Source organism: Canis lupus, chromosome 5 (assembly GCF_011100685.1).
Source record: "Canis lupus familiaris isolate Mischka breed German Shepherd chromosome 5, alternate assembly UU_Cfam_GSD_1.0, whole genome shotgun sequence".
NCBI lineage: Eukaryota > Metazoa > Chordata > Mammalia > Carnivora > Canidae > Canis > Canis lupus.
Genome location: NC_049226.1, coordinates 37,008,539 through 37,034,680, shown reverse-complemented (window position 1 = coordinate 37,034,680; position 26,142 = coordinate 37,008,539). Strand labels below are relative to the sequence as shown.

General features: G+C 44.0%; 1 protein-coding gene across 5 annotated transcripts in view; it reads right to left on the bottom strand.

Moving 5' to 3' along the window:
• Positions 1–25,803, bottom strand: part of ARHGAP44 (Rho GTPase activating protein 44) — a 167,648-nt gene extending 141,845 nt beyond the window's left edge. For all 5 annotated transcript variants that reach the window (XM_038536921.1, XM_038536924.1, XM_038536925.1 and 2 more), the window contains exon 1: positions 25,598–25,803. In XM_038536921.1, the coding sequence (XP_038392849.1) occupies positions 25,598–25,650 (53 nt within the window). In that variant the 5' untranslated portion in view covers positions 25,651–25,803. The remainder of the gene's footprint in view (positions 1–25,597) is intronic.
• Between the last annotated feature and the right edge of the window lie 339 nt (positions 25,804–26,142).

Here is a 26,142-nt window from a genome sequence, read left to right as displayed (position 1 = left end):
CAGGAAGAACTGACATCATAACTAGATTGAGTCTTACCATCTCAAATACAATCTGTCCCCACCCCCATTTACTTAGATCTTTAATGTCATCATTGTTTTGTAGTTATACATATCCTGCACACATTTTATTATTTTGTTTGTTTTCTAAATTTCACTTCCAGTTGTTCACTGCAAGTATATAAAAATACAACCGACTTTTGTACGTTCATTTTGCAAATTGAGACTTTGATAAGTTTACTTACAAGTTCTAGAAGCTTTTTCATAGATTCCTCAGTATTTTATCCATAGGTAATTATGTCATCTACAAATGGGGCAGTTTTATTTATTCATTTCCAATCTATTTTTACCTTATTTATTTTTCTTATCACATTGACTAGGCTCACCAGTAGGAGACTGAAGTGAAAGAGAACATCCTGAAATAGTTCCAACCTTAAAGGAAAAGCATGCAGCCTTTCACAATTAAATATATTAATTGTAAGATATGTATGTGTATACATATATATATACACACACACATATATACACATACATCATATATACACATATACATATGTGATTTATGTATATCAGATTCAAGTTCCAATATTTCTAGTGTAAGAAGAATACTTAATCATTAATAGATTTTAAATTTTGTCATTTTTTTTTTTTTTGGTCATATGCTTTTGTCTTACCAGTTGATATGAGTATTTGTTTTTTCTTCTTCAGCCACTCAATGTGGAAGGCTACGTTGATTTTTATTTTTAAAGATTTTATTTATTTATTCATGAGAGACACTGGGGTGGGGGGCAGTGGGAGAAGCAGGCTCCATGCAGGGACCCTGATATGGGATTTGATCCCAGGACTCCAGGATCACACCCTGGGCCGAAGGCAAGCCCTAAACCGCTGAGCTACCCAGGGATCCCAGTTACATTGATTTGTGAATGTTGGATCTATCATATATTCCTGACATAAACCCCACTTGGTCACAGTGTATTATTCTTTTTGGATATAATTCTTTTTAGATATTTCTACATTTGATTTACTGATATTTTGAGGATTTTTGCATCTACATTCATGAGGGCTGTGGTCTGTAGTTTTCTTGTAATGTCTATGTCTGTTTTTGTTATCAGGGTAATGCTGAATCCTTCACAAACTAGGTGGCAAGTGTTCTCTTCTATTTTCTGAACAAAATTGTGTAGAACTGATGTTATTTCTTTAAATGTTTTGTAGAATTCACCAGTGAAACCATCTGGACCTGCAGTTTTGTTTTTGGAAAGAATTCAATTTCTTTATACATGTAAGACTATTCCAGTTATCTGTCTCTTTGGTGAATTTTGGTGGCTTTCAAAGAACAAGTACAGTTTAAGTTGTCCAAATTATGTGCAGAGTTGTCTGTAGGATTGTTTAATCCTTTGACTTGTCGAGTCTGTAGTGATATCTTCTTTTATCTGTGATAGTGGTCATCTCTGTCTTCTTTTTTTCCCTAGTCAGTTTTGTTAGATCAACTGTATTGATCTTTTCAGAACATCATCTTTTAGTTTCATTTATCCTTTCTACTGTTTTGCTATTTCATTGATTACCAATCATCTATTACTTCTTTCTGTTTAATTTGGTTTTATTTTGTACTTCTTTTTCTGTTTTCTTAAGGTAAAAGCTTAGATTACTGATTAGAGACTTTTTTTTTTTCCTTTTTTGTATCCAAAATCTGTTTATTGGGATAGTTTCCCATTCATGTTGATTCATGGCACTGTTACTTCTACTTTCATCTGAAGGAGTAGCCTTCTGTAAGCCATGCTTTTCCTCCTAGGGGCTGGTAAAGGACAGTGGAGCAGCCAACACAAATCACCATTTGTGTGTGGCTAAAGATGGTGGTGACTTTGTAACATCCCAGGCACTTTACTTCCATGAAGTAGGAGTTGGGGCTCTTTCTCCACTAAGCATTTCTTGTGCTTCCTCTTCTCCTCCAGGATCAGATACAAGAGGTCCATGTTCTCATGGGGGAGGTCATCATTGCTGGAAAGTGACTGTTCTTTTCTAATGTAACCATGTAAGGCTATTAATGTCCCTCTAAGTTTAGCTACATCCCCAAAATTCTGATCTGTTGTATTTTCATATTCATTCAAAATATTTTTAAATTTCCCATGAAATCTCCTCTTTGGCTTACAGATTGTTTAGAAGTATATCGTTTAAAATCAGGATTTTCTAGTTATCTGTTACTGGTTTCTAGTTGAACTCAATTATGATGAAAGAACATATTTTGTATGATTTCAAATCTTTTAATCTAAGATTTACTTTATGACCCACATATGGTCAACTTTGGTGAGTGTTTCAGGGGCACTTGAAAAGAATATGCATTCTTGGAGCACCTGGGTGGCTCAGTTGGTTAACCAACTGACTCTTGATCTCAGCTCAGGTCTTAATCTCAGAGTGGTTAAGTTTAAGCCTTACATTGGGCTCCATGCTGGGCATGGAGCCTACCTTAAAATTAAAAAAAAAAAAAAAAAAAAGACTATACATTTCTCTGTCTCTCTCATGAATAAATAAATGAAACCTTAAAAAAAGATATATAAAAAAATACAGGCAGGATAACAATCTTAAAAATTAAAGAACCTACAGCAGAGTCCTTTATCCTCACTCTTCTGTAAAACTGGGAGATATGGAGTAAGGACAGGTGGGAGGGGTTTTTAACACTTATTGGGTGGAGTGTTCTACATATATCAATCAGTTCCAGTTCCTTTATAGTTGTTATTTGGTTCTTCTATATTCTTGTTAATTTCCTGTCTACTAATTCTATCAACAACTGAAAGAGTGTTGGAGTCCCCACATAGAATTGTGGATTTGTCTACTTCTCTTTTCAATTCTCACTTCTTGCTACATGTATTTTGAACCTCTATTCTCAGGATGCATACACATTTAGGTTTATTAGGTCTTATTTGATGAATTGAACTTTTTATCATTATGTACTTTTTGTATCCCTGAAATTTTCCTTGATCTGAAGTCTACTACATCTAATATTAATATATTTACTCCTTTCTTTTGAATGGGGTGATCCTGATATAGTCTTATTATTATTTACTTTCAGGATTTGGGGGTTTTCTGCATAGACAATCATATCTGATAATAATTATACTTTAGAGCTTCTTTCAAATTTTCCTTGCTTATCATATTCAGGAACTTATTATGACTTATTTAGTCTCCTGAGAGTGACAGGGATAGATATGTGCCATTGCTACCCTAATACAATTTTTCATCACATTCCACTCAAGTTACAACTTGCTCCTCTTTTAGCCTAAATGCTTACACAGCAGTTTTAGCAAAGGGCTATAGGGTTACTTTTATACCTTATCAATTGGAGAAGGTTGTAGTCCTTGCTCAAATGCACAGCTTTGGGATAAATAAAAGAGATACGGTGACAAAGAAAACTATTACCTAGCTGCCCAAATAGGCCTAAAAATCCAGAGACTCAACCAGATTTGCGTTCCATTCTCTTTGTTGGCTCCTTCATTTTAGGCTGCCTCTTTTTAATCTACCCATACACAGCAGCTAACATGCTCTTCCCAAACATACCTATTAAGTTCACTCCTCCATTTTGAAGGCTGCAGTAACTCCTCATGGCATAAGGACCACATTCTCAGCCCCTGGGCTTCACTTCCACGGCTCCTTAACATCAGTCTCCCCCAGCACCTGACTTTCCACCAAGCTCCATCAGACACACTCCCTTCTACAAAGCCCTCCATTCCCACTCACTGTGCAAACAACATCTACTCCCATCTGCTATGCTTGGTCCCTTTCCTACGGACTGTCTGCTCCCCTGCCTATTTAACTCTGAACTACTCTCAAAGGTTTCCTTTCAAGTTCCACCTCCACGAAGCTTCTCAAGCAACAAAATGAAAGGAAAGAGAGTTTCAGAGCATTTGCTATGTTATTTGTATCTGGCCCATGGCCAGTTTGGGACTGGGCAGTGCCTGGATGAATTGGGTTCTAGTGTGCCAAACTTGGGGAAATCTCTTACCTTCTCTCGCCTGATTTGTGCTCCTATAAAATGGGAGTCGTGAGGGCTCAAAATGCACTGAGTTTACACATTTATCATTATCCTTGTAATCTTTCCACTCTCCTACTCGAAGTCTTTCTGACCATTTACTCAGCACCTCTTGGTTGCATACTACATTCTCTTGTTCACCCTTCTAGCCAATTCTACCCCACCAGGACTATTTCCTTATTCTTCTCAATATTGGACACAATAAACATTTTCTGAATAGAAGAGGAAACTGCTTATTTCTCTCACAGAATAGGTATGGGGTATGTTTGCAAGGAAATACAACAGGCATATTCTAAATGCCTCGGGGATAACCACAAAAGGACCACTGATTCTCCTCCCTCCTCTATTATATTCCACAGAATCCAAGGAGACTAGAGACAATCAAGACAGGCAGGACAGGGGCACCTGGGTGGCTCAGTGGTTAAGCATCTGCCTTTGGCTCAAGTCATGATCCCGGGGTCCTGGGATGGAATACCGCATCAGGCTCCCCGCAGGGAGCCGGCTTCTCCCTCAGCCTGTGTCTCTGCCTCTCTGTCTCTCTCATGAATAAATAAATGAAACCTTAAAAAAAAAAGATATATAAAAAAATACAGGCAAGACAACAATCTTAAAAATTAAAGAACGACCCACAGCAGAGTCCTTTATCCTCGCTTTTCTGTAAAACCGGGAGATACGGAGTAAGTATCTCCGTAGGGGGAGGGGTTTTGCTGGAAACAGAACCAGATTTTCCCATGCAGTAGGGGTATGTGGGATGGGGAAGGAAATTGAATGGCTTTCTGACAACAATTTGACCCTATTGGTTAACCATGAGTTAGAATGTCTACCACTTTAAGATTTTAGAAAGTAAAGGAGGTCTTTAAAAAAAAAAAAAGGTAAAGAGAAAGAAGAAATCAAAAGTCAAAATAAGGAAAGAGTGGGACATAATAAAGGACTACAGAAAACAGGAGGGGTAACTAGCTGGAGGAGTGTACCAGATGAAAATGATTAATATGCACATGTCTATGCACATATTCATACTTATATATGAGCTTGTCTTTTACTCCAACCTCTGTATCTGTTCAAGGTACAGAAATGTTATTAAAAAAACCTTTTTATATGATTTTTAGACATTTTATATACCTTTTATCTATCATATTTTTATATGACTCAATCGGTTGAGTGTCTGACTTGTTCTCAGATTTTGATGTCAGGGTCATGAGTTCAAGCCCCATGCTGGGACACATTGTGGGCATGGAGCCTATTTAAAAAAAAAAAAAAAAAAAAGGCAAAATGCAATCAATCACTCTGATAGAGAAGAAAGTAACTGCTCTTCTGAATATTGTGGAGAAATCCCAGAACCTGACACCACAGAGCTGAGGTCTAGAGACTAGTGAGCCATGGGGAGGAGTGACATAAATGAGCAAGTCCCATCCCACACTGACAACCTCAGCTTACCTGTGCCAGGAGAAACGCCAGCTTTTCTGTGGCATTTTGGAACAAACTTGCCCACAGGAGGGTTCTGGTGGAGGAGGGCCCACCTTCCTGTGACCATGCTTTTGTGCACGTTAAACTATGAGTGATGGTCTCCATAGTGATGGCTTATAGCATGCAAAGCAAATCCATATCACAAGACACAGAGTGAGCAGAAAGGTGCACTGCAGCACAGAAACAGATGTGACCGCAGCATTGGTCAACAGCGAGAAACAAGGAAGCCTAATCATCCAGTGAGCCAAGGGCCCAGGTCTGTTTGCATGAAACTCTCCACTGTGTGATGAGTGGATTGAGAAAACCGATTCTCCAGATACACTGGGAATGTTCTAGAACACAGTCATGGCTGTGACTCTTGTCAAAGTCTGTGGCTTTTGTTAAAAAGAAATGAGGTATTTTAAAATGTAAAAGCAATGTCAATTAGAATAGTAACTTAAGTTGAGAAAGAGTTGAGACTGGCTCACACGTGCAGGGAGAAATGCAGTCTCCCTCTCTGTTCCCAAGAGGACTGCTGGGAAATTTTTAATATTCTTCTAGAGATGTTGTAGTATTTATGAGTATGGTATCTGGTTATATTTGGGAGCTTATTCATCTACCATACACTAAAAATTAAGTTGAATACCACCCGCAGTGTTCTGTACCTCGTTCTTTGCCCTTGTCGGCGTATCATGGAGATGGTTGCATATTGGTGCATTTTAGATTTAATTCACAGTGTTCCATCTGTGCAAGTCTCTCAATCTAGTTAATGAGTTAATAATGTTGTGAAGAATACACTCTATATGTGCATCTAGATTAATATCTTAGATTTGCGTGTCCTCTTTGCTGCTGCGCACTTTACAACCTTCAAATTCATTTCTATTGTGAAATAGCCATACAGGCAGGACAACAATCCTCAGCTCCATCTGTCAGAATCTCATGCTTTCTTGCAGGGTCCAGCTTACATCACCTTGAATTCTGATTTATGACTAAAGCCATAGTGACTGTCCCATCATCCCAATCATTCTAACATTTATACAATCTTCAGGTATTCCTAACAACCAGCCTCGAGTATTTGCAATGTGTTCCTGTCTTACTTTCCCTACCAGAATATAGTAAGCCCCTTGAGGGCAAGATTATCTGGCTGACTTATCTCTATTGGCCTCAGGACTCCCACACCACTGTGCTTGCCAAAAAGCAGACAGGAAAAAAAAAATAGTGCTTGTAAGAGAAATGTGTGCTTCATGGATGTTATGGGTTGAATTGTGTCTGTCCCCTTCTTCCCTCAGAAGATATGATGAAGTCCTAACCACAGTAACTCCAGAAATGTGACCTTAGCTGGAAATAGGGCTGTTGCAGATATAGTTCCAATGAGTTTGTACTAGAGTAGGTGGACCTTAATCCCCTATGACTGGAGTCCTTACAAGTAAAGACAAGACATGCAGTGAGAAGGACATGTGGTGATAGAGGCAAAGACGGGAGGGACGTGACTATAAGCCCAAGAACACCAAAGATTGTTGGCAACACCAGAAGCTAAGAGAAAGTCCTGAGTCAATTCTCTGATACCAACTAGATGTCCTCCTGTTATTTCCATCCTGACACTTAACTACCCAGGGTTAGCCCAGACCCCATGAGTTAAGGACAAAGTACTTCCCAACCTCAGATGCCAGCCACAAGTTTTGGGTGGCCTCAAACCATCCATGATCCTGCCCAGATGGCTGCAAATTCAGGGCTTCCCATAACCCTGTCAGGTCCCATAACTCATGAGAACGACTCACAGAATTCAAAAGCACTATATTTAGGAGTATAATTTGATGTACATGGATAAAGGTTACAGCTCAGAAACAACCAAATGAAAGATTTGATGCACAGGGCAAGGGCAAGGTCAAGGGTGGGCTGAGGAGATATGTCAAGCTTCCATGACCTCTCCTCGTAGAATCCAGGAGCCCTTCCAGCACCTCAGTGTGTTGCCCAACTAGGAAGCTCTACTAAGCTTCAACGCCCAGAGCTTGTATATATAGGGTCTCATGACGTAGGCATGATGGAGGAAGTCGCTGGCCGCCAGCACTGAACTTTGGCTCCCCTTGTCTCCCCCAGAGGCTGGGCTGGCCCAAAGTTCCAACCCTTTAATCATGTGGTTGGTGTTTCTGGGGACTAGTTCCCATCCCAAAGCTCTGTAGGGGCCCTGCCACAGAGTCACGTCATTAGCATAAGAAAGCACAACTATCACTCTAGAAATTCCAAGGATTTTTGAATCTTTGTGCCAGGACACAAAGATCTAAGGACAAAGAAGAGATAGTCTTTATTACATCACAGAAAAGAACAGGTTCTCCTGGAGAGTCTTCAGAGAGAGCAGCCCTGCCCCCACCTTGATTTTGGCCTTCTGGCCTCTAGAACAGTGAGAAGATCCTTTTGAGTTGTTTTAAGCCACTTGGTTTGTGCTGTTACTGAAACTATAGGAAACTAACACAGCAGGTGGAAAAAGTCTTTCCCTCTGGGTAACACTCTACCTTAAAATGGGAGCTACCAATGGACCATCTAGTATTTCCTCCACAACCACCACCACCCTTAATTCTTCAGCCCTGGGCTCTTCTCAGCACTCCCCCCATTCCCAAGCTTCAGTTCTGCCTACCCACTGACATCACATTCCCAGCTCCATCACCTCCCAGACCTCTCTCCCAAGCTCCAGCCCCTCATCCCATCCTTCTCAATGACTGGCATCCACATCCACATTGCCCAAACCCAAAGTTCAGCAGCTGCTTATCTCCTGCCACTCCCTCCAAGTCCTACTAAGGTCCCCTGACTCAAAGTCTTCGATATCTCTGGAACCTCTGCAGATCTGGCCTCCTCATGGCTACAGATCTGCTCCAGATACCCATCACCTCACGGGGACTACCAGCTAGTCTCCTAATCAACAGTATCATCTCCTGAATAGAGTCTGTGCACCAGGCTTGCCCCCTCGTTTGATTCTCCACTCTGCATCGCATTCCAAAACCCAAATCTGACCTTGCTAACTCCTCTGTTCAAAGTAACAACAGCAGTGTCTCACACCTTTGAGGATTCGCTCCTTCCCAGGAACTATTTTAAGGACTTTATTGTATTAGTTCATCTCAAACAATATCATAAGCCAGGAATGATTAAAATCCCAACTTCGCAAATAAGACAACTGAGGCTTCCCAAACCTAAGTGACTGGTCTACAGTTTTGCAACTCATATGTGATGGAGGCATGATATAAACCTATGGGAATCTGACATCAGGACCCAAGCTCATAATCCCAAAGACCATGGGGAAAGGTCACATGATCACTTAGCAATTTACCATTGGCCCTTGGATAAAATCCAAATCTACCGAATCATGTCTTAGAAGTAGGGTAACCATAAAGTTTGCTCAGATTTGTACCTGCTGCCCCAGCTCTACCAATTCTGTAAGGACTCTCAAAAGTATCCTTGTTTGGGAAAGACAGTCATTAAGCCTCATTCCTTTTCCCACTGACATGCTAAACAGAGAGAGAGAGCTCACTTCACCTCTTCCTTGAAGGAGCCACCCCATACATCCCTTGGCATTCGTACACATCATTTCTACTTTCCTTTTCCTAACAGCACCTCTCCCTTCAGATGTAAGCATGCAGGACTTCCTCCCAAACCCCACTCCAGCCAAACCTAGTTATAGTCTCCTGGTACTGCCAACAGCTCACCTCTGGTCCAAGCCACTGCTCCTTCTTGTAATGGCTTTACTTGCTCTCCTTCTCAAGCTCATGCTTCTAGTACAAGATCTGGCACATGGTTGGTACAACGGACACCAGGCTCCCCTTCAGGACTGAAGAACCAGTTCTCCAGTGGCAAGGGAAGCAGCCAGATGACCACCCTTGGCTGTCTACCCCTTTACACTGCTTTCAAGGGAAAGCCCAACTCCAATGACCAATCAATGCAGAAACAGAAGAGCTCTGTCTCTTCTCCCCAACTCAGGACAACTCTGAAGAGACACCCAAGCTCCAGCACCCCACATGGAACCAGCTGAGGCCTTTGTTGGGTCCATATCACTGCTTACCTTCTCCCTCTGCCCATTCCTTTCGTCTCTTTCATAAGTGCTGATGCTAATAGCACTTCCTAATAAACATTCCGCATGTTATTTTCAGTATCTGCTTCCCAAGGACCCAACCGGTGACAGTAGATGGTCAACAGGATTCCTGTTTCATGAATGCCACTTTTTCTTTTAAGATTTTATTTATTGGTTGATTGATGTGAGAAAGAGAAAAAGAAAGAGAAAAGGAGCAGGGGCAGAAGGAAAGGAAGCAGCAGACTCCCCACTGAGCAGGAAGCCTGACATGGGGCTCAATCCCAGGACCCTGGGATCATGACCTGAGCCAAAGACAGACATTTAATCGACTGAGCCACCCAGGTGCCCTGATGAATGCCTTCATTACTCACTAGGTTGTCACACCTTACACATTCCTCCTAGTATATGTCACTATGCAGGTATTGGGCACAGGTATAAAACCATTGGTCTTTGCTGCTCATATCTATGGCTAGAGAATCATACTTTCGAATTGAAGGCGATTTACACCAGGGACTAATCCTAAAGCCCAGTCCTATTTTTGCTAACATGATTCAATCTTAGGAGACCATCAAACCATCAAGGCATGATTACAAGCCCACAGCTAAACAATGAGCATGGGAAACATCAATTTTGTGGTGATAAAAAAAAAAAAATCCATTCTGACACCTGTTTGATTAGCACACACAGCCTCATTTCCATCACCCTGATGAGGACCAGCTCCTGCTATTTGCGAAGTATGGTGGACAACACAGGACACAGAAGAGTAAGCCCTGGCCCCTGTAAATACAGCTCCCAGTCCAGCGAGGAAAATGAAATCAACAACAACTAGAAGTCAAAGCAGGGTGAAAAAAGGATAAAAGAGGATAAGCACAGTGCCATGGAAGCACAGAAGAAGAACCAACAGTGGGAAGAGGCAAGACGGGCTGTCATCTAAGCCGAGCTATGAGCATGGATTTGACAGGCGATTCTTTTTTTTTTTTTTTTTAAGATTTATTTATTTATGATAGACAGAGAGAGAGGCAGAGACACAGGAGAAGGGAGAAACAGGCTCCATGTCGGAAGCCCGACGCGGGATCGATCCCGGGACTCCAGGATCCCAGGATCGCGTCCTGGGCCAAAGGCAGGCGCCAAACCGCTGAGCCACCCAGGGATCCCCTGACAGGCAATTCTTAAGTCCCTTCCATATTCCGGGCACTGTGCTGGGCATCTACAGGCTACCTGACTACAAGATTACAATACAAGGACTTATGCCAAACTGTAACTAGAATACAATGTACCAAGTTTTGTTTTGTTTTTATTTATTTGAGAAAGCGAGAGAGTGTGCATGAGCACACAGAGAGAGAGGGAGAAGCAGGCTCCCATTGATCAGGGAGCCCAACACAGGACTTGATCCCAGGACCCTGGAATCATGACCCATGCCAAAGGCAGACACTTCACTGACTGAGCCACTCAGGCACCCCCAATACACCAAGTTTTATAAAACAATATGAAGCAGTGCTGTGGAACACAAGAAAACAGTTCTGATAAACAGAAAGGACAGGCAACACTTGACCAAAGGTGAAGGAAGATGGTGCCTAGATAAGATTCAAACTTTATTGACTAAGATTCCCCGTAACATTCTACAAATTCCAGTTTAAGGACTGGATGTTCCACGCAAAACAGTTTTCATGCTCAAAATGTTGGGTGGAGTAAGCTACGGTGGACCCAGAATGCTTCGCTCCTCCCTTCTGAACAGAATCTGATTTTTTTTTTTTAAAGATTTTGTTTATTTATTCATGAGAGACACAGAAAGAGAGGCAGAGACACAGGGAGAGGGAGAAGCAGGTTCCCTGCGGGGAGCCCAATGCGGGACTGGATCCCAGGACCCAGGATCACGATCTGAGTTGAAGGTAGACGCTCAAACACTGAGCCACCCAGGTGCCCCCAGAGTGAGATTTTTGTACAGATATCAGTTCCATCCCCAGGAAGGTTTACTGACTTAAAAGAAGTTCCCCTCCCCACCCCAACTCTAAGAAGGTTCATAATGGCTCCAAGCCAGTCCTCATAATCCTACCTTCCCTGCCAGGGACTAGTTCAAAGACCCAGGCTGGAGGCCCAGCAGCATCCCTTCCCTCCCACCTGTGTTAATGGCCAATGGCAAACATGACAATGAATTGGCTTAGCTTGGAGGAAAGGACTCTTATCTTATCCCATGACTAGAACCTTGTGGATAACTCTTCTTGTCTCGATCCCTTTGAGCTGATCTAACAGAACATGGTGGACCAGATGGCTTATAAACAACAGGAATTTATTTCTCACATTTCTGGAGGCTGGAAGCCCAAGATCCAGATGCCAGCTGATCTGGTGAGGAGTTGTTTTTTGGATCTTCACAGTACCTTTGTGTTCTCATGGTGGAAGGGACAAAGGAGCTTTCCAGAGCCACTTGCATCAGGGCACTAATCCCATTCACAAGGCTCCACCTTCACGAGGTGGATACAAACATTCTAACATCAGCATCTCTCTTGCCTCCTGTTGGGTTTATAAGCATGGAAGCTCATGACGTCAGCTGCCACTAACAGCTGTATTCTGAGCAGGAAAAAAAAGCCAAGGCCACTACAAAGATAAAGGCAAAGCAAGGGAAAAAAAACAGAAGACACCAGGTGCCCCAGCCACAAGGCAGCTGGACTCTCCCTACCTCTGGAAGCCCTGTCGTTTGAAATAAAGTTACCTTATATTTTAAACTGCTCTGAAATGACACCTGCTACTTTAATTCAAAGCATTCTAAGTGACACAAATGATGAAGAGTTTTCTTTTCTGTGGATCTTCTCAGAGCCTTAAACACAAATGCGGATTGTACAGTTCTAAGATGGATCAACAGTGTGTCACACTTCCCACAGTCCTAGCATTTCCCCTGTCCCCACCCCCACAGAGCAAAACCTGATGAAGAAGGAAAATGGCATTTGTCTGTCCATGGATTCAAAAATATAGCCTGGCCAGAGTTGCAGGAAGTCAGAGAGGAGAGATTCAAGGCAAGAACACAAATGAAGGGCACTGCAATAGTCAAGGGTGGAGACTATAATTAAGACTCAGAAATGAAAAAGAAGACATGGGTAAATATAATCTAGAGACAGATTCATAGTAACTGACCAGATATGTAAGGGTGGGAAATGACTTCTCTGAATACCAGGAGCCACATTCTCTAGATTACAGCTAAGTTTGGACATCTCTGGCAAACTGATGAAGTTAGGGTCTTCGAGTCATTGACTAGAGGATGGTCAACATCTTGGTGTGCTAGACAGCCACTCCCTCTTTCTGGTCCTTTGAGAAAAAGCCTTAGATTTTCCTTTTGGGGACAGCCTCTGCCCCCACTGCTGTCTTTGGGGACAGGCAATCCAGAGAGCTGCCTACCCTACCATTGCCTGGAGGGCAAGGTCAGGTCACACGCTCCAAACTAAACCAAGGGAACTCACTTCTGTGACTGAGATCACCTGAGTGATCCAATGACAAATAACAATGGGGAAGCAACCTTTCTGAAGGTGACCTCTGAAGAGCCTGTCCTGTTGTCCTGCTCCAGGAACGCCACTTGGTCATTTCAATTCTGTGAACCACCCCCATCCTTTCCAATCTTCTCTTCTGGTTGGATTAGCCACAGTCCAGGGGCACCTGGGTGGCTCAGTGGTTGAGCGTCACCTTTGGCTCACGTCGTCGTGATCCAAGGTCCGGGATGGAGTCCTGCATCGGGCTCCCTGAAGGGAGCCCGCTTCTCCCTCTGCCTGTGTCTCTGCGTCTGTCTTTCATGAATAAATAAATAAAATCTCAAAAAAAAAAAAAAAAAAAAAAGAAATGAAATTAACCACAGTCCATTTCTGTGGCTGCAACCGAAGAACCCTGACCTGTCATGGGGAGCCACTGGTCCTCAGCCCCGTGTCAAGCAGGCAAAGTTTCAAAATGTTATGGGTCTTTAGAATTAGCAACCCTAAAAGGCTATAAGCATATCACTCCTAATGGCAGACTGTTTTATTCTATAAAATGAGATCTGACATCCTTTCCAGAGCATAAAGATAAGAAGTTCCCCATGTTTGAAAAACCAAGGCTCAAGAGAACTTCAAGCATATTTTTTTCAAGATTTTATTTATTCAGGAGAGACACAGAGACAGAGGCAGAGACAGAGGCAGAGGGAGAAGCAGACTCCCTATGGGGAGCTCGATGAGGGACTCGATCCCAGGACCCAGGGTCATGACCTGAGCCAAAGGCAAACACTCAATCCCTGAGCCACCCAGGCTCCCCAATCTTCAAGCATATTTACTTAGACCTTTCAGGGCCCTGAACTTAAAAAGAAATTCCAGCTACATTTTACTTTTGCCCCCTTTTGAGTCCCAGTAGGAATTTTTTTTTTAATAAGCATATAAAATACATGTTTAAAGAATCTGGAAATTTTTTTTAAACGTACAAGCAGCAAGAAATCAAACCACTCATAAGCCTGCCCAGAGATAAATACTGCATGCAAAGCCTTCCAGTCTTTCCAGATTTCCTTCCAGTCTTTTCTATGCAATTTTTTTTTAACACTGTGCAATCTCAACTCTGTATGCACTTCTGTATCCTGTTTTTTTCTCTCAAACATTTCTCTCAAGCCCTTAAACTTTTTAAGTGTTAGGAAAACACTGAGATTGTTACAAGTGTACAGATGTGCCACAGTTAATCATTCCACTAATACAAGATGTTTAAATTTTTCTTTCTCCCCTACTATAGTCATTAGAGCACAGTGCTAAAGAACATCGCCACTTGAGCTGGGGGGGTCTGGGAGCAAATGCCAACTTGCAATGGGGTAGACAGCAGCAACAATGCACATGCTTTGAGGCTGGGGCAGGAAGTAAAGAAATTTCACAACCTACTCAGTGAGTGTGTGAGGATTAAGCACCACCATCTATAAAGCACCCCATGAGTATCTGTCACAGGGCACACTCAGTAAAGAGCACTTAGGACAACGAGTGAGTATACACGTATGTCTGCCATCAGAGCAACATGCACCAGGAGACAGAGCTAACAGCCCTGTCTGCTTCACATATTCCTTATTTTTTAAGGTCTCTTTGCTTTACTATGTCATGCGGGAGGCTGTAAGGGCTTTGGCATTTACCCACAGTGCTTTCTTTCCACTGAGAGCACAGAGCTAAAATAATAATAATAATAATGATACTTTCAAAGGGCACTTCTCTTACCCTTTCTCTGAAACTGCAGTGAACACACAAAGTGAAGAATTTTCTATTGGCAGAAATTTCACTGCATGCTCTTTGTGGTTAAGGCTACATACAAGATACCCATTACCTTAAATGAATGTGACATTTTTATTTTTATTCAAGACAAGAGCAGTTAATTAGCATTTGCAAAACCACCTAAACTGAAGTAACTGGAGGGACCCCGAGGCTATCAAGATCCACTGTTAGGGAAAGCAGACCAGAGGAAGCTTCTGCCTGTGTATGACCTACTTAGGACCCTGCTGGAATCTGGCTCTGCCCCTTTCTTGGTCTGCCACTTCTAGCCTCCACTCCCTACCTATAAAATAAGGCTATAAATAGCACCCAATTCATACAGATGTTGCAATGAGTCAATAAAAATAATGCCTATGAAGTACCCAGCCCAATTCTTGGCTACAGGTGACATAACTGTGGCTTTTGTGGTTCTATTCTTTCCGGGTCCATGTGATTGTCTTTGCCTGCCCCTGTTTCAAGTGAGGTATGGCCAGGTGATCTACTTTGGCCAATGACATGTCACTTCCAGAAGAAAACACCAGGAGCCAATGCAAGACTGACCACATCTTCATTTACTGCCTCTGTCATCAGACAGGCAGGTGTGGAACAGAGCTATGGCAGCCTGGGTGCTGGGGAGACTACTTGCAGTCGCTGCCAGCGGGGACATACACTGCTATGACATGGAGGGCTTCTGTCATGGGGGCATAACCTAGACCACCCCAAGTAATACAATAACTATTAGTGAGTATCAAATGAATGGGGCCATGAGTATTATCTATACCTCCAGATTATTTCAAGTTTGTGACTAAACCCAGAAAAACTGGACTTGGTTTGGGAAAATAAGATAAATGGGTATGAATTTCAAGCTGTAATTTTCAGGTATTTAGGCCTAGAAATAAGATCAAAATGAATGCTTCATGTCAAAGAGACTTTCAGCACAGCAAGGAATAGTGAGAATACCTACCACTTATTGAGGGCTTATTATTTCTCAGGGACTATGCTAAGGATATTATATTTATTATCTTATTTAACCCTGGCAATAATCTCATAAAGTAGGTCATGTGACATTCCAGTACAGCAAGATGAGAGAGAATTTCTGTTCTCATTATTCTCCACACTGTAGGAAGCACTAAAAAAAAAAAAAAAAAAAAAAAAAAAAAAACAAAAACACTAATCGGTGTGCCTGGGTGGCTTAGTGGCTCAGCATTTGCCTTCAGCTCAGGTTGTGATCCCAGAGTCCTGGGATTGAGTCCTGCATCACGCTCTCTGCAGGGAGCCTGCTTCCCCCTTGGCCTCTCTACCTCTCCCTCTTTGTCTCTCATGAAGTGAAATAAATAAAATCTTTAAAAAAAAAAAATAATCTTGGCATGAAAAATAGTGGACAACAGTAAGTTTGTTAGCCTAAAAATGTTCCTCTGAAGGATCTCACGGTTTCCTACAATGAATGATAAGAATCAACAACTGCAAACATCCATGGTGGAGAGAAACAATGACTGTCTCATAGGCACAAGTGTGGAGGGCAAAAGAAAGAAGAAAGAGAAAGAAATGCAAATTAGGAGCTACAACTCTATACTCAAAGAAGATTCTATTAAATTTTAAAATAATAATGAAATGAATGCCTTCCTACAAACTATGTTACTAAAAATGACTCAGGAAAAGACAGAAAATGTAAGTAGTCCAATGAATAAATTGGGAAAACTGTCAAAGAACTATGTCCAAAAAATGCCCTGGAAAAGTTGTTTCCAACCTTCAATGAACATGTTAATTCCTTAACTCACTGCACAGAAACAAAAGGAAGTGGGCAATTCATTTTACAAGGTTATCAAAATTTGGCAGGTTAGTAAAAGAAAAAAATTCAGATGCTCTCATTTATGAATACTGAATGCCAAAATCCTAAATAAAACAACCACAAATTAAATCTATGTGTATTTTTAAAAATTAACAAATCATAGTCATAAGATTCATTGCAGGAAGGCAAGGAGAGTTCAATATTAGAAATCTGTAGGAGGTCAAAGTCATAAAACATAAGTTTTATGGGTAGGAACTTTATCACTAGTGTATCTCCAATGAAAACAACATGCAAAATATAGTAAAGTGCTCAATAAATATTTATAGTATAAATTACTCAGTGAATATATTAGTTAAAGAGAAAAGATATGATGAACTTTAAAGACCATGAGAATATAATTACATCAAATTTAACTCTGGCACCAAAGAAAAACCAAAGTAAAATAATAAAATTATATAATAGGTAACAAAATTTCTCAAGCCAATTATCATGCATTTCCATGGAGAGTAGTAAGAAAACATGGAAGCCTACCTATTGCCCCAATATCTTAACACTATTCTAGAAGTCCTAGACAATGCAATTAGACAAGAAAGTAAGTATAAATACTGGCAAGGAAGAAGCAAAATTATTATCTGCAGAAAATATGAAGGTCTACCTGGAAAAGTCAACAGCTTCAATTACTTTGTACAAAGTATTTAAAAGTAATGAGATTGTTTATGACAGTGGTTGTGAAGACAATTACACAAAAATCAGTAACTTTCTTACCACTTACTTATTCCACTAATAAAAAGTAAAAAATAAATAAATAAATAAATAAATAAATAAATAAATAAATAGTTTCCAATCACTAAGGCAAGAGTAGTGACAATGACAAATTACCTAAAAACAAAAGCAAAATTGTGTACGACTTAACCAGACAAACACTATCTTACAGGATCATAAACAAACTTGAATAAGTATACCCTATTCCCACATGGGAAGAATTCTCAGCATACTCACTAGCATAAAATTGTCAATCTTCTCCATCTTAATACACTCACTTTTTAAAATGCTGAGGAAAAAATAAACACATAAGCAAAACCAAGGAAACACAAGCAATTCTAATTTATAAGGGAATAATTTGTAGATTAGCTGTGGTGAAGGCACAACAAGATCCTCAGGCAAAGCTGCTGAGTTCTAATTGCCAAGTCATGGAGTTGCCCTGGATGAAGCTGAGATTTGGGACTAGACCAACTCCACTGTTCCACCCACCCAAACCATGGGACATCAACCCACTGCTGCTCACCTGGGCAGGTGGGCCTAGCTCACATTCCTGCCAACTGACAGGTAAAGAGAATAAATTTGAAATCCTAGAAACAAGGGCACCTGGGTGGGTCAGTCAACCAGTTAAGTGTCTGCCTTCAGCTCAGATCATGATCCCTGGGTCCTGGGATCGATCCCCCCCATCTGGGGTCCCTGCTCCTCAAGGAGCCTGCTTCCCCTTCTCCCTGAAACTCTCTCTGCTTATGCTCTCTGTCTCTCATCAAGTAAACAAATAAAATCTTAAAAAAAAAAATCCTAGAAACAAATCCAAGTAGATGAATCTTTTAGTACATGATGATATTTCAATACAGTGGGATTGAACTCCATTATTCAATTTGATGGTAGAAAAAAAAAATTTGATAGTAGAGTAACTACTTGGGTTTTTTTAAAATTTTTATTTATTCATTTGGGGGGGAGGAGGAGGGACAGAAGGAGAGAGAGAATCCCAAGCAGACTCCCTGCTGAGCATAGAGCCCAATACGGGGCTCAATCTCACAACCCTGAGATCATGACCTGAGCCAAATCAAGAGTTGGACGCTCAATCAACTGAACCACCAAGGTACCTCTACTACTTTTTTGTTTTTAAAGAAAAGCTAAATGTGACACCCTAGTCATGCCATACATCAAAATTAATGACTGATGAATTTAAAATCAAATGGCAAAATTAAATGTATAAATGGTAATGAAAGCACATGAATATTTATGTAATTTCAGTCTGGGAAAAACATTTCTAAGCATAATATTTAAGCACAAACCATAAATTGATAGATTCAAGATCACAAATTTTAAAAGACATAAAACAAGACATATAGGCAAAAAAAAGTACAGGGAAATGGGTGGCATATGATAAAATACATATATGTTTAATATATTAAAAATTACCTAAAATCAATAGGCAAACAGTTATGACATGACTTTAGAAAAATGGGCAAGAAATATGCAGGCAATTCAGAAAAAGGTAAGAAATGTCCAGTCAACATAGAAAATGTTCTACCTCATTGGAAAATGAAAGAGAAGCACAGGGAGGTGTTTCGTTTGTGCATTAACAAAGTTGTGATATCACTTCCTAAGAGGGTTCAGGGGAAGAATTTGGTAATTCTGCAGAGGATGTAAATATAATACGTGTGTATGTTTGTGTGTATAAAATATTCACTCACACGGTCTTAAAAACTCACAGGCTCTTTGGCTCTGAAATTCTACTTCTAAGGCTTCATGCTGGGAAAGCAAACCAACAAAAAGTATTTGCTACGTGATTAGCAAAAGGAAACTGGTTGATTGAAATGGAATACTATATACCCTTGAAAAATTATACTATAGGTACACAGTTGTTGTTATACAGTTGTTGACAGAGGTGAAATTCAAGATGTAGTACACAGAGGGGGAAAAGCAGATTGCAGAAGATTATATAGAATATGGTCTCTCTTTTTTAAGAATATATACCTATTAAAAACTTAGAAAATGATATCTATACTATTAAATGTGCTCCCCAGGTAGTGAGATTACTGGTCATGTTCTTCCTTCTTGCCCATCTATAAGTTTATAACTTCCCTATCATAAACAAATATCATTTATGTAACCAAAAAGAAAGTTAAAAAAAGTAAATTGAATTCTGTGGGAAAATAAACATTCACTCTAAAAATAAACTCTAAAGTTGGAAAATGAAAGCAAAAACATCTGCTTCCCGGACAGAAAGGATAGTTTTAAATTGCTAGATGGCCACACACTTCTCAGAGGCAGTGGGGTCCCAGGTGCCAAGCATACTCAGATGCCCAGCGCCCAATGGGAGAGCCCCTGGCTTGTCTGCCTCTCCCAGCAACCTTCTCTCTGGCCTACACCTGACTCGATGCAGAGCTGAAGCACAATTTTAGGACTTGCTGTCATTATCAACACAGCATTTGAAATCAATTTTTCATCATTATTAATAAGAGGGATGCCTACTAATCCCCTCGAAATGGGACAATCATAAATGACTGTTTGACTCACACGGCTACTGATTCACTTTCTGTGGAGATTAAAAAAAAAAAAAAGTAGTCCTTATAACCTATTACGAAAAACATTAATGAATAGAGACATTTCTTTGAAAGAGGCTAAAGTGAGAGGGGATGTCGTTAATTGCTGGTGAAGCGAATGGGTCTCACAATGACTTGCAGGTCTGGGATAACAGATTTTCTGCAGGACGTCCAGGCAGTCAGCCTCACGCGGACTGCTGAGAGCAGCCCAGCAGACAGCTGAGAGCCGGCAGATCTGCATAGTAAGGAGCTCAGAAGACACAGGCAAAGAATATTCTTTCCAGATTTGCTAGCCTGCTCATCAATTGGTGAGTACATTCTGTTATCTCACAGATACGCACCCAGAGCAGGTGGCAAGACATTAGCTTTCATAAAACTCTAATGGAAAACTTCGCTCTGAAACCGAGTGAATGTGCACAGTGTTCCCTGGGGGATGAGTCTGGGTCTGCCCAGCCCTGCTTGGGCTGAAAGGAAGACGTGACATGGCCTGTGTTGGGCTGACAGGTCCAATTCACAAGGCATACATAATAGGTGGGGAATGAAGCAGTCTGAGGACTAATTTAGAACTGGTTCTGACTTTTTCCTGATGTCCTTATTGATTGGGTCACGGCTCTTAGGAGGTGGGCTGATGGGCAAAGCCGTGTCTCAGAGAAACCTTCAAGGAACGGATCCTCACTGGCTTGGCTGCTTTGACCTCGAGGCTCTGCACCTTCAGCCTCCAACTCCACACCACTGGCTGCTGCAGTTGCGTCCTGAGAGCTGCACAGCAGCAAAGATGCTCAGCCAAGCCATGCACCAGAAACCAAGCTCACTCGGGGCTGCATGCTTAGCAGTCTAGGAATGGAAAGTGGGGCTCTAGACAAAACTCTATCTTCTGCACCCAGCTCAGAGCCTCCAAAACCAACTAATCCAACCCAAATGCCCTGCTCTTGAATTTGCATGCTGCCCTCCCAAGCTTCCATTGCTCCTTGCCTACTCTCAGACACCGTGAACAGGACCCGTTGTCACACAGGGGCACAGGGCCCATTCATAGCCACCACTGGACAATGGCTGTCACAATCTAAGAAGCCTTTCGGAGATCAGGAGGATTGAGTGAGCAAGAGGAAGAGAGGGACTGTAAACTTCATCAACCATTTGCTTGGCATTTGATGTAAGCCAGCCTCCCTTCAACCTCATAATGGTCCTCTAACGTGGAGGCCAGTGGGACCCTCATTGTGCAGACTTGGTGGGGGGAAAAATAGCTTCCTCGCCAGATCAAGGTATCAGTCTTGCTTCTTGTCTCTTCCATGTAGCAGGTCTCTAAAATTCCATTCAGGGCTTTATTCCACTCAACACAAACCAATGCTACTTCGAAGAAAAACACTCAATGCCTTGCAGGATGCTTCTCACCCCAGACATTCTGGAAGGTACAAAATGGCATATAAATCATGTGTGAACTAATCCCCCCCCCCCATTAAATCTTGTCCTGTCTTTCCAAAGCCCAGCAGGGCAGCTGTGCCGACTTCTCTGGAAATCCATTCCATCACGACACTGAAAGGGGCATCGTGTCAGGACCTGCTTTGCCCGATTTCTATGATCCACAACACTTGGACCTTCTGCTCACTTGCTCATTCAGTTGTCAAAGAATTTCACAGAACCTACTCTATGCCAGGCATTAGGGCAGTTAGCTGTCCCTACCATCAGTGAACTTTAAGTCTAGAGGGCAAAACAAGTAAGATACAAATTGTAATATGGTGCAACTACAGCACATCTTTAGAATACAGATTCCAGGAGAAGAGGGATTTTTGTTTTACTCTGCGTTGTGATGGCTGTGATGTCTTCTGAAGCCCAGCAGTGCCTGGCACATGGCAGGCATTCAATAAATATTTACTGAATGAATAAAGAAACGGGTGAACATATGAATGCATGCCACAGCACACGTAACCTAGGATTGGTTATAATTTGTCCAAGGATGCCTACTGCAGCTACTCTTGGTTCAGCATTTCCTAGGGTGCAGCGCAGAATAAGGCACATTGGGGGTGGGGGGGTTGGCATGCTTCCCAGGGGATGGAGTGAAATGAAGACACTGAAAGTGGAAAATTCAAAGCAGAAGGAACCTGTGCAGGGATTGGAGAAGCACATCCAGAAGAAGAAGCTCTTCCCAGTTACGGGCAATGGGTTTTATAACCTCTCTTCCCAGCAGTGGATGCCCTTCTCTACTCAGATGCAAGCCCTTGGAGGGAAAAGGTTAGTGACTCTGGAGAGGACACTAAAGCACGGCAACAGCTACGTTGTTAAAGTGACTGGAGCCAGTCCCTAGCGGTTCTAGATTCAGAAGACTTCCAGGACCTAACAACTTATGGAAGGCGGGTGGGTAAAGAACCGTGGGGAGGAGCGATCCTCGTGCCCATTGCTTGTCACCCCTCAAAGACGGGAAAGAAAGTCATCACTTACCAGACACCCAAGGACAAGGATGCAGTGGCTTACCAAAGCAACTCCATAAAATGGTCTACCAATCCCAAACGTTCAATCCAAATGTTTCCACGGATTCAAGAAATTTAAAAGGACATTAGGACCCTGACTCACTGCAGTCTCAGTAAGTAAATACTACCCCTTTGATTTACCAGTGTGGGCCCTACAGTGAATGGTTTTAATCTCTTCAATAAGGGGCACCTGGGTGGCTCAGTGGTTGAGCATCTGCATTTGGCTCAGGGCGTGATCCTGGGATCCTGGGATCGAGTCCCACACCAGGTTCCCTACAGGGAGCCTGCTTCTCCCTCTGCTTGTGTCTCTGCCTCTCTCTCTCTGTGTCTCTCATGAATAAAACCTTTTAAAAAATCTCTTCAATAAGCATGAACTAAGCATCAGATGTCTATAAGGCATTGGGCTTCAAACATCGTACAGTGGCGATTAATACATTCTACTGGAGGCAGACAAGACAAGAGCCATGACTATTCCAGAGCGAGGGGCGCAGTGACAAACATGACCAGGACGAGGGGCTAGAAGGCAACTGGGGCAAGGCAGCCTCTCGAAGGCCTCTGAGCTAAAACCTGAATGATGAGGAAGAAGAATATGGGCAGTGCACAGCCCAAAAAGGAAAACAGCAAGAATAAAGCCCCCAGATGGAAATAAGCTTGGTGCATATGGGTCCAGGAAGGCCACTGAGGCCACATCACAGTGAATGAAGAGCAGGTGAAACAGAATGAGTACGGAGAGAGAAAGAGGAGTCAAGTGGGTAACATCCGATAGGCCACCGGAAAGATCTGGGATGCTAAGTGCAAGAATATGCCAATGGAAACCCTTAGGCAACAAAGTAACATGAACTGACTTTTGCTTTAAAAAGTTCCCACTATGGGATGCCTGGGTGGCTCAGCGGTTAAGCATCTGCCTTAGGCTCAGGGCATGATCCTGGAGTCTCGGGATCGAGTCCCACATCGGGCTCCCTGCATGGAGCCTGCTTCTCCTCCACCTGCTTCTCTTCTGCCTGTGTCTCTGCCTATCCCTCTGTGTCTCTCATGAATAAATACATAAAAATCTTAAAAAAAAAAAAAGTTCCTACTAAAGATCATCAAAATGGATACATGTCACTGAGACGCAAGCAGGGGCCCCCAGGGAGGGGCCCCCACTTTCCCTGGCACATGACACAACAAATGCCACCTGACAAAGACAGCACTCATCACCAGAGTCCCAACAAACAAGTGGAAAGTACCTCTTGCTAACAAGTTGCTTGGACTTCCAAGAATGCGCTTTCAAATAAGTGCACTTACGGCACCTGGGTGACTCAGTCGGTTAAGTGTCTACCTTCAGCTCAGGTCATGATCCTGGGTCCTGGGATCAAGCCCCGCCTGAAGATGGATCCCCGCTTGGAGAGTCTGCTTCTCCCTCTCCCTCTCCCTCTGCCCCTGCTCATGCTCTCTGTCTCTCTCTCAAATAATAAAATCTTAACACACAAACACAAATAAGCACACATATTCTGAAACCCGATTTCCCCTCTTTGTCATTCCCTCTGTGGATGAGGGTTTAAAAAAAAAAAAAAAAAAGGCTTTATGCCTAAGGCTCATAAATCTTCCCACCTTGAAACAAGTCCTGGAAAGAGAAAGAGTTGGTTGGTTTCAGGGGCGCCAGAGAGAAAGCCTGAACACCTTCCTCACATTTCCATTCGGGCACTGAACTGAACCCCAAAACCAAGCGAGAGGAGCAATCCAAGTGTATGGCCCTGATCGCTTAGTTGGTCTGCTGTGATGCCTGATGCCAGCCCAGAGAGTGGTGCAGAAATCAAGATCTTAAAGACAGGTCAGGTTGATGGTCATCTATCTGCTAAACGACCAATACAGGAAAACACTATTTTTCAGTGTCCAACATATCAAAAAGCAGCCCACGTGAGGCTATATCCGTGGCGACACCATGCCAGAAATCTGGGCTAATCTGACTCTGCTATTCATAAATTCTCCCTCATGTTAAAGCACATGTGTTTGGGAAAGGGAAATGAATCCAAGTCAATTTTAGATATTGTTACTTGGAAACCATCTGGAGTCCCCTGGAAGCGTAAGAAGCCACCGCATCCCCTGCCCTCAGATGCCCACTGTAATTAGGGCAGTATGCTTACCTGGGACCTCAGTGTCCCCTGTCTCCCAGGGATGTCCCCACCCCCACTCGACCAGAGGCCAGTTCGGGCTCCACTTGCCACCCAAGAAAGGTATTTGGTTTCCGCGTAAACCTAGCGGAGAGCCCTCCATGTGTGGAGCTCGCACTTGAACTGCACCCGAGGCTGGGCTCTCTGCTTTCCACTTTGCTTTAGCACCGCACACCTGAATTGCTCAGCCCCAGCAGCAAGGGAAATCCCTCCCCAGGAGCAGAAGTTTCGCGAAAAATCCCCTCTACCTAACAACAACCCTGAGTTCACGGCATGCCTAGCCTTGGAAGAGACCCACCAGAATCCTTATGTAACGTTAATAGATGTTGGCACCCTGCAGAGCGCGGCTCCCGGAGACACCAGCCCAGATGCAGCCCATTTTCACGGCGGCGATGACAGCAGGCTGGGTCCCGCAGCCTCCTAGGGCCCGGCTCTTCCTGGCCAGAGGGCCTCTCTGTTCCCCTCCCCTACCTGGCTGTGATCCTCTGCTTATCTCATCTTCCAGAGGAGTTGGACCTCCCTCTCTGCAGCCTCCCTCCCTCTACTGAAATCAGTCTCAGGACCAAAGCCGACAGCAGCGCCATTCCAGCAGCACCTTCCCTGCCCCCTCTCCCCCTCACCCCTTCCGATCCCCTCTCCGACACCTACGGCCTTAAGAAACCCGGCCAAGACAGGGGTCCGGCATCTCGTACAGTCACAGTCCCCGGAGAGCAAGCACGGCGGGAGGGGCAGGCTCCGCTCCGCCGAGCCGGCCAGGCCCAACACTTCCCTGCCCCCCCTCCCCACCCCACCGCACCCCACCCCGGACCCCCCAGCAGCCTGAACTCGGCGCAGGGGAGGGAATCGTCGGAGAGCGGCTGCGGGTCGGGAGCCTCTAGCACAATCGGAGCAAACACCTGTTTCCAGCAAGCCGGGCGGCCGCGGGGTGGGGGGCGGGTAGGGGGGCAAGGGGCAGTCCCGGGGAAAGGCAGGGAGGACGGGGCGGAGGGGCGGCCGGGGACGCAGGTGGAGGATGCGTCACACTTTGCGCTTGGCAGCCGGAGAAGGGCTCCCGGGGCGGGGAAGTTCGGGGAGGAGGGGGCGCGCCCGCGAGCGGCCCCGGAGGGGCGGGCTCCATCACCTGCGCGCCCCGGGGCACCTACCTGCCCACCGTCTGGTTGGCCAGCTGGCGCATGCGATTGAACTGCTTCTTCATCGTGGCCCCGCTGCCGCGCTGGCCCGGGAGCTGGGCGAGGACGGAGCAGCCCGGAGCCCGCCGCGGGTTACATGGCTCCCGCGCGGAGCCTCCCGGGCGACGGCGACGGCGGCGGCACTGCGGAGCCTCGGGGAGCCTCCGGGAGCCTCCGGGAGCCGTCTGGCCCGCGCGCGCGGCTCGCTCCCAGGGCACCGCCGCCTACTCCTCCGCCCGCCGCGGCGCCCGCTGCCGCATCCTCCTCACGCGCGCCGCCGCGCCTGCATGCCGACGCCCGCGGCCGCCCTCGGCGCCGGCCAGGTCCGCCCGGCCGCCCGCCCCCAGCCCCTCTCCGGCGCGGGGACCCGGGAGTCTCCGCAGGCTCCTGGCCGGCGGGCCGGGGTGGTCCCCGCTGCGCCTGTGCGGCGGGCGCCGTGCATTCTGGGACTCGTAGTCCCGCGCCCCCGCTGCCCACCTTTCCGCGTGCAAAGTTTGCGCGGACGGCGGCGTCGCCCG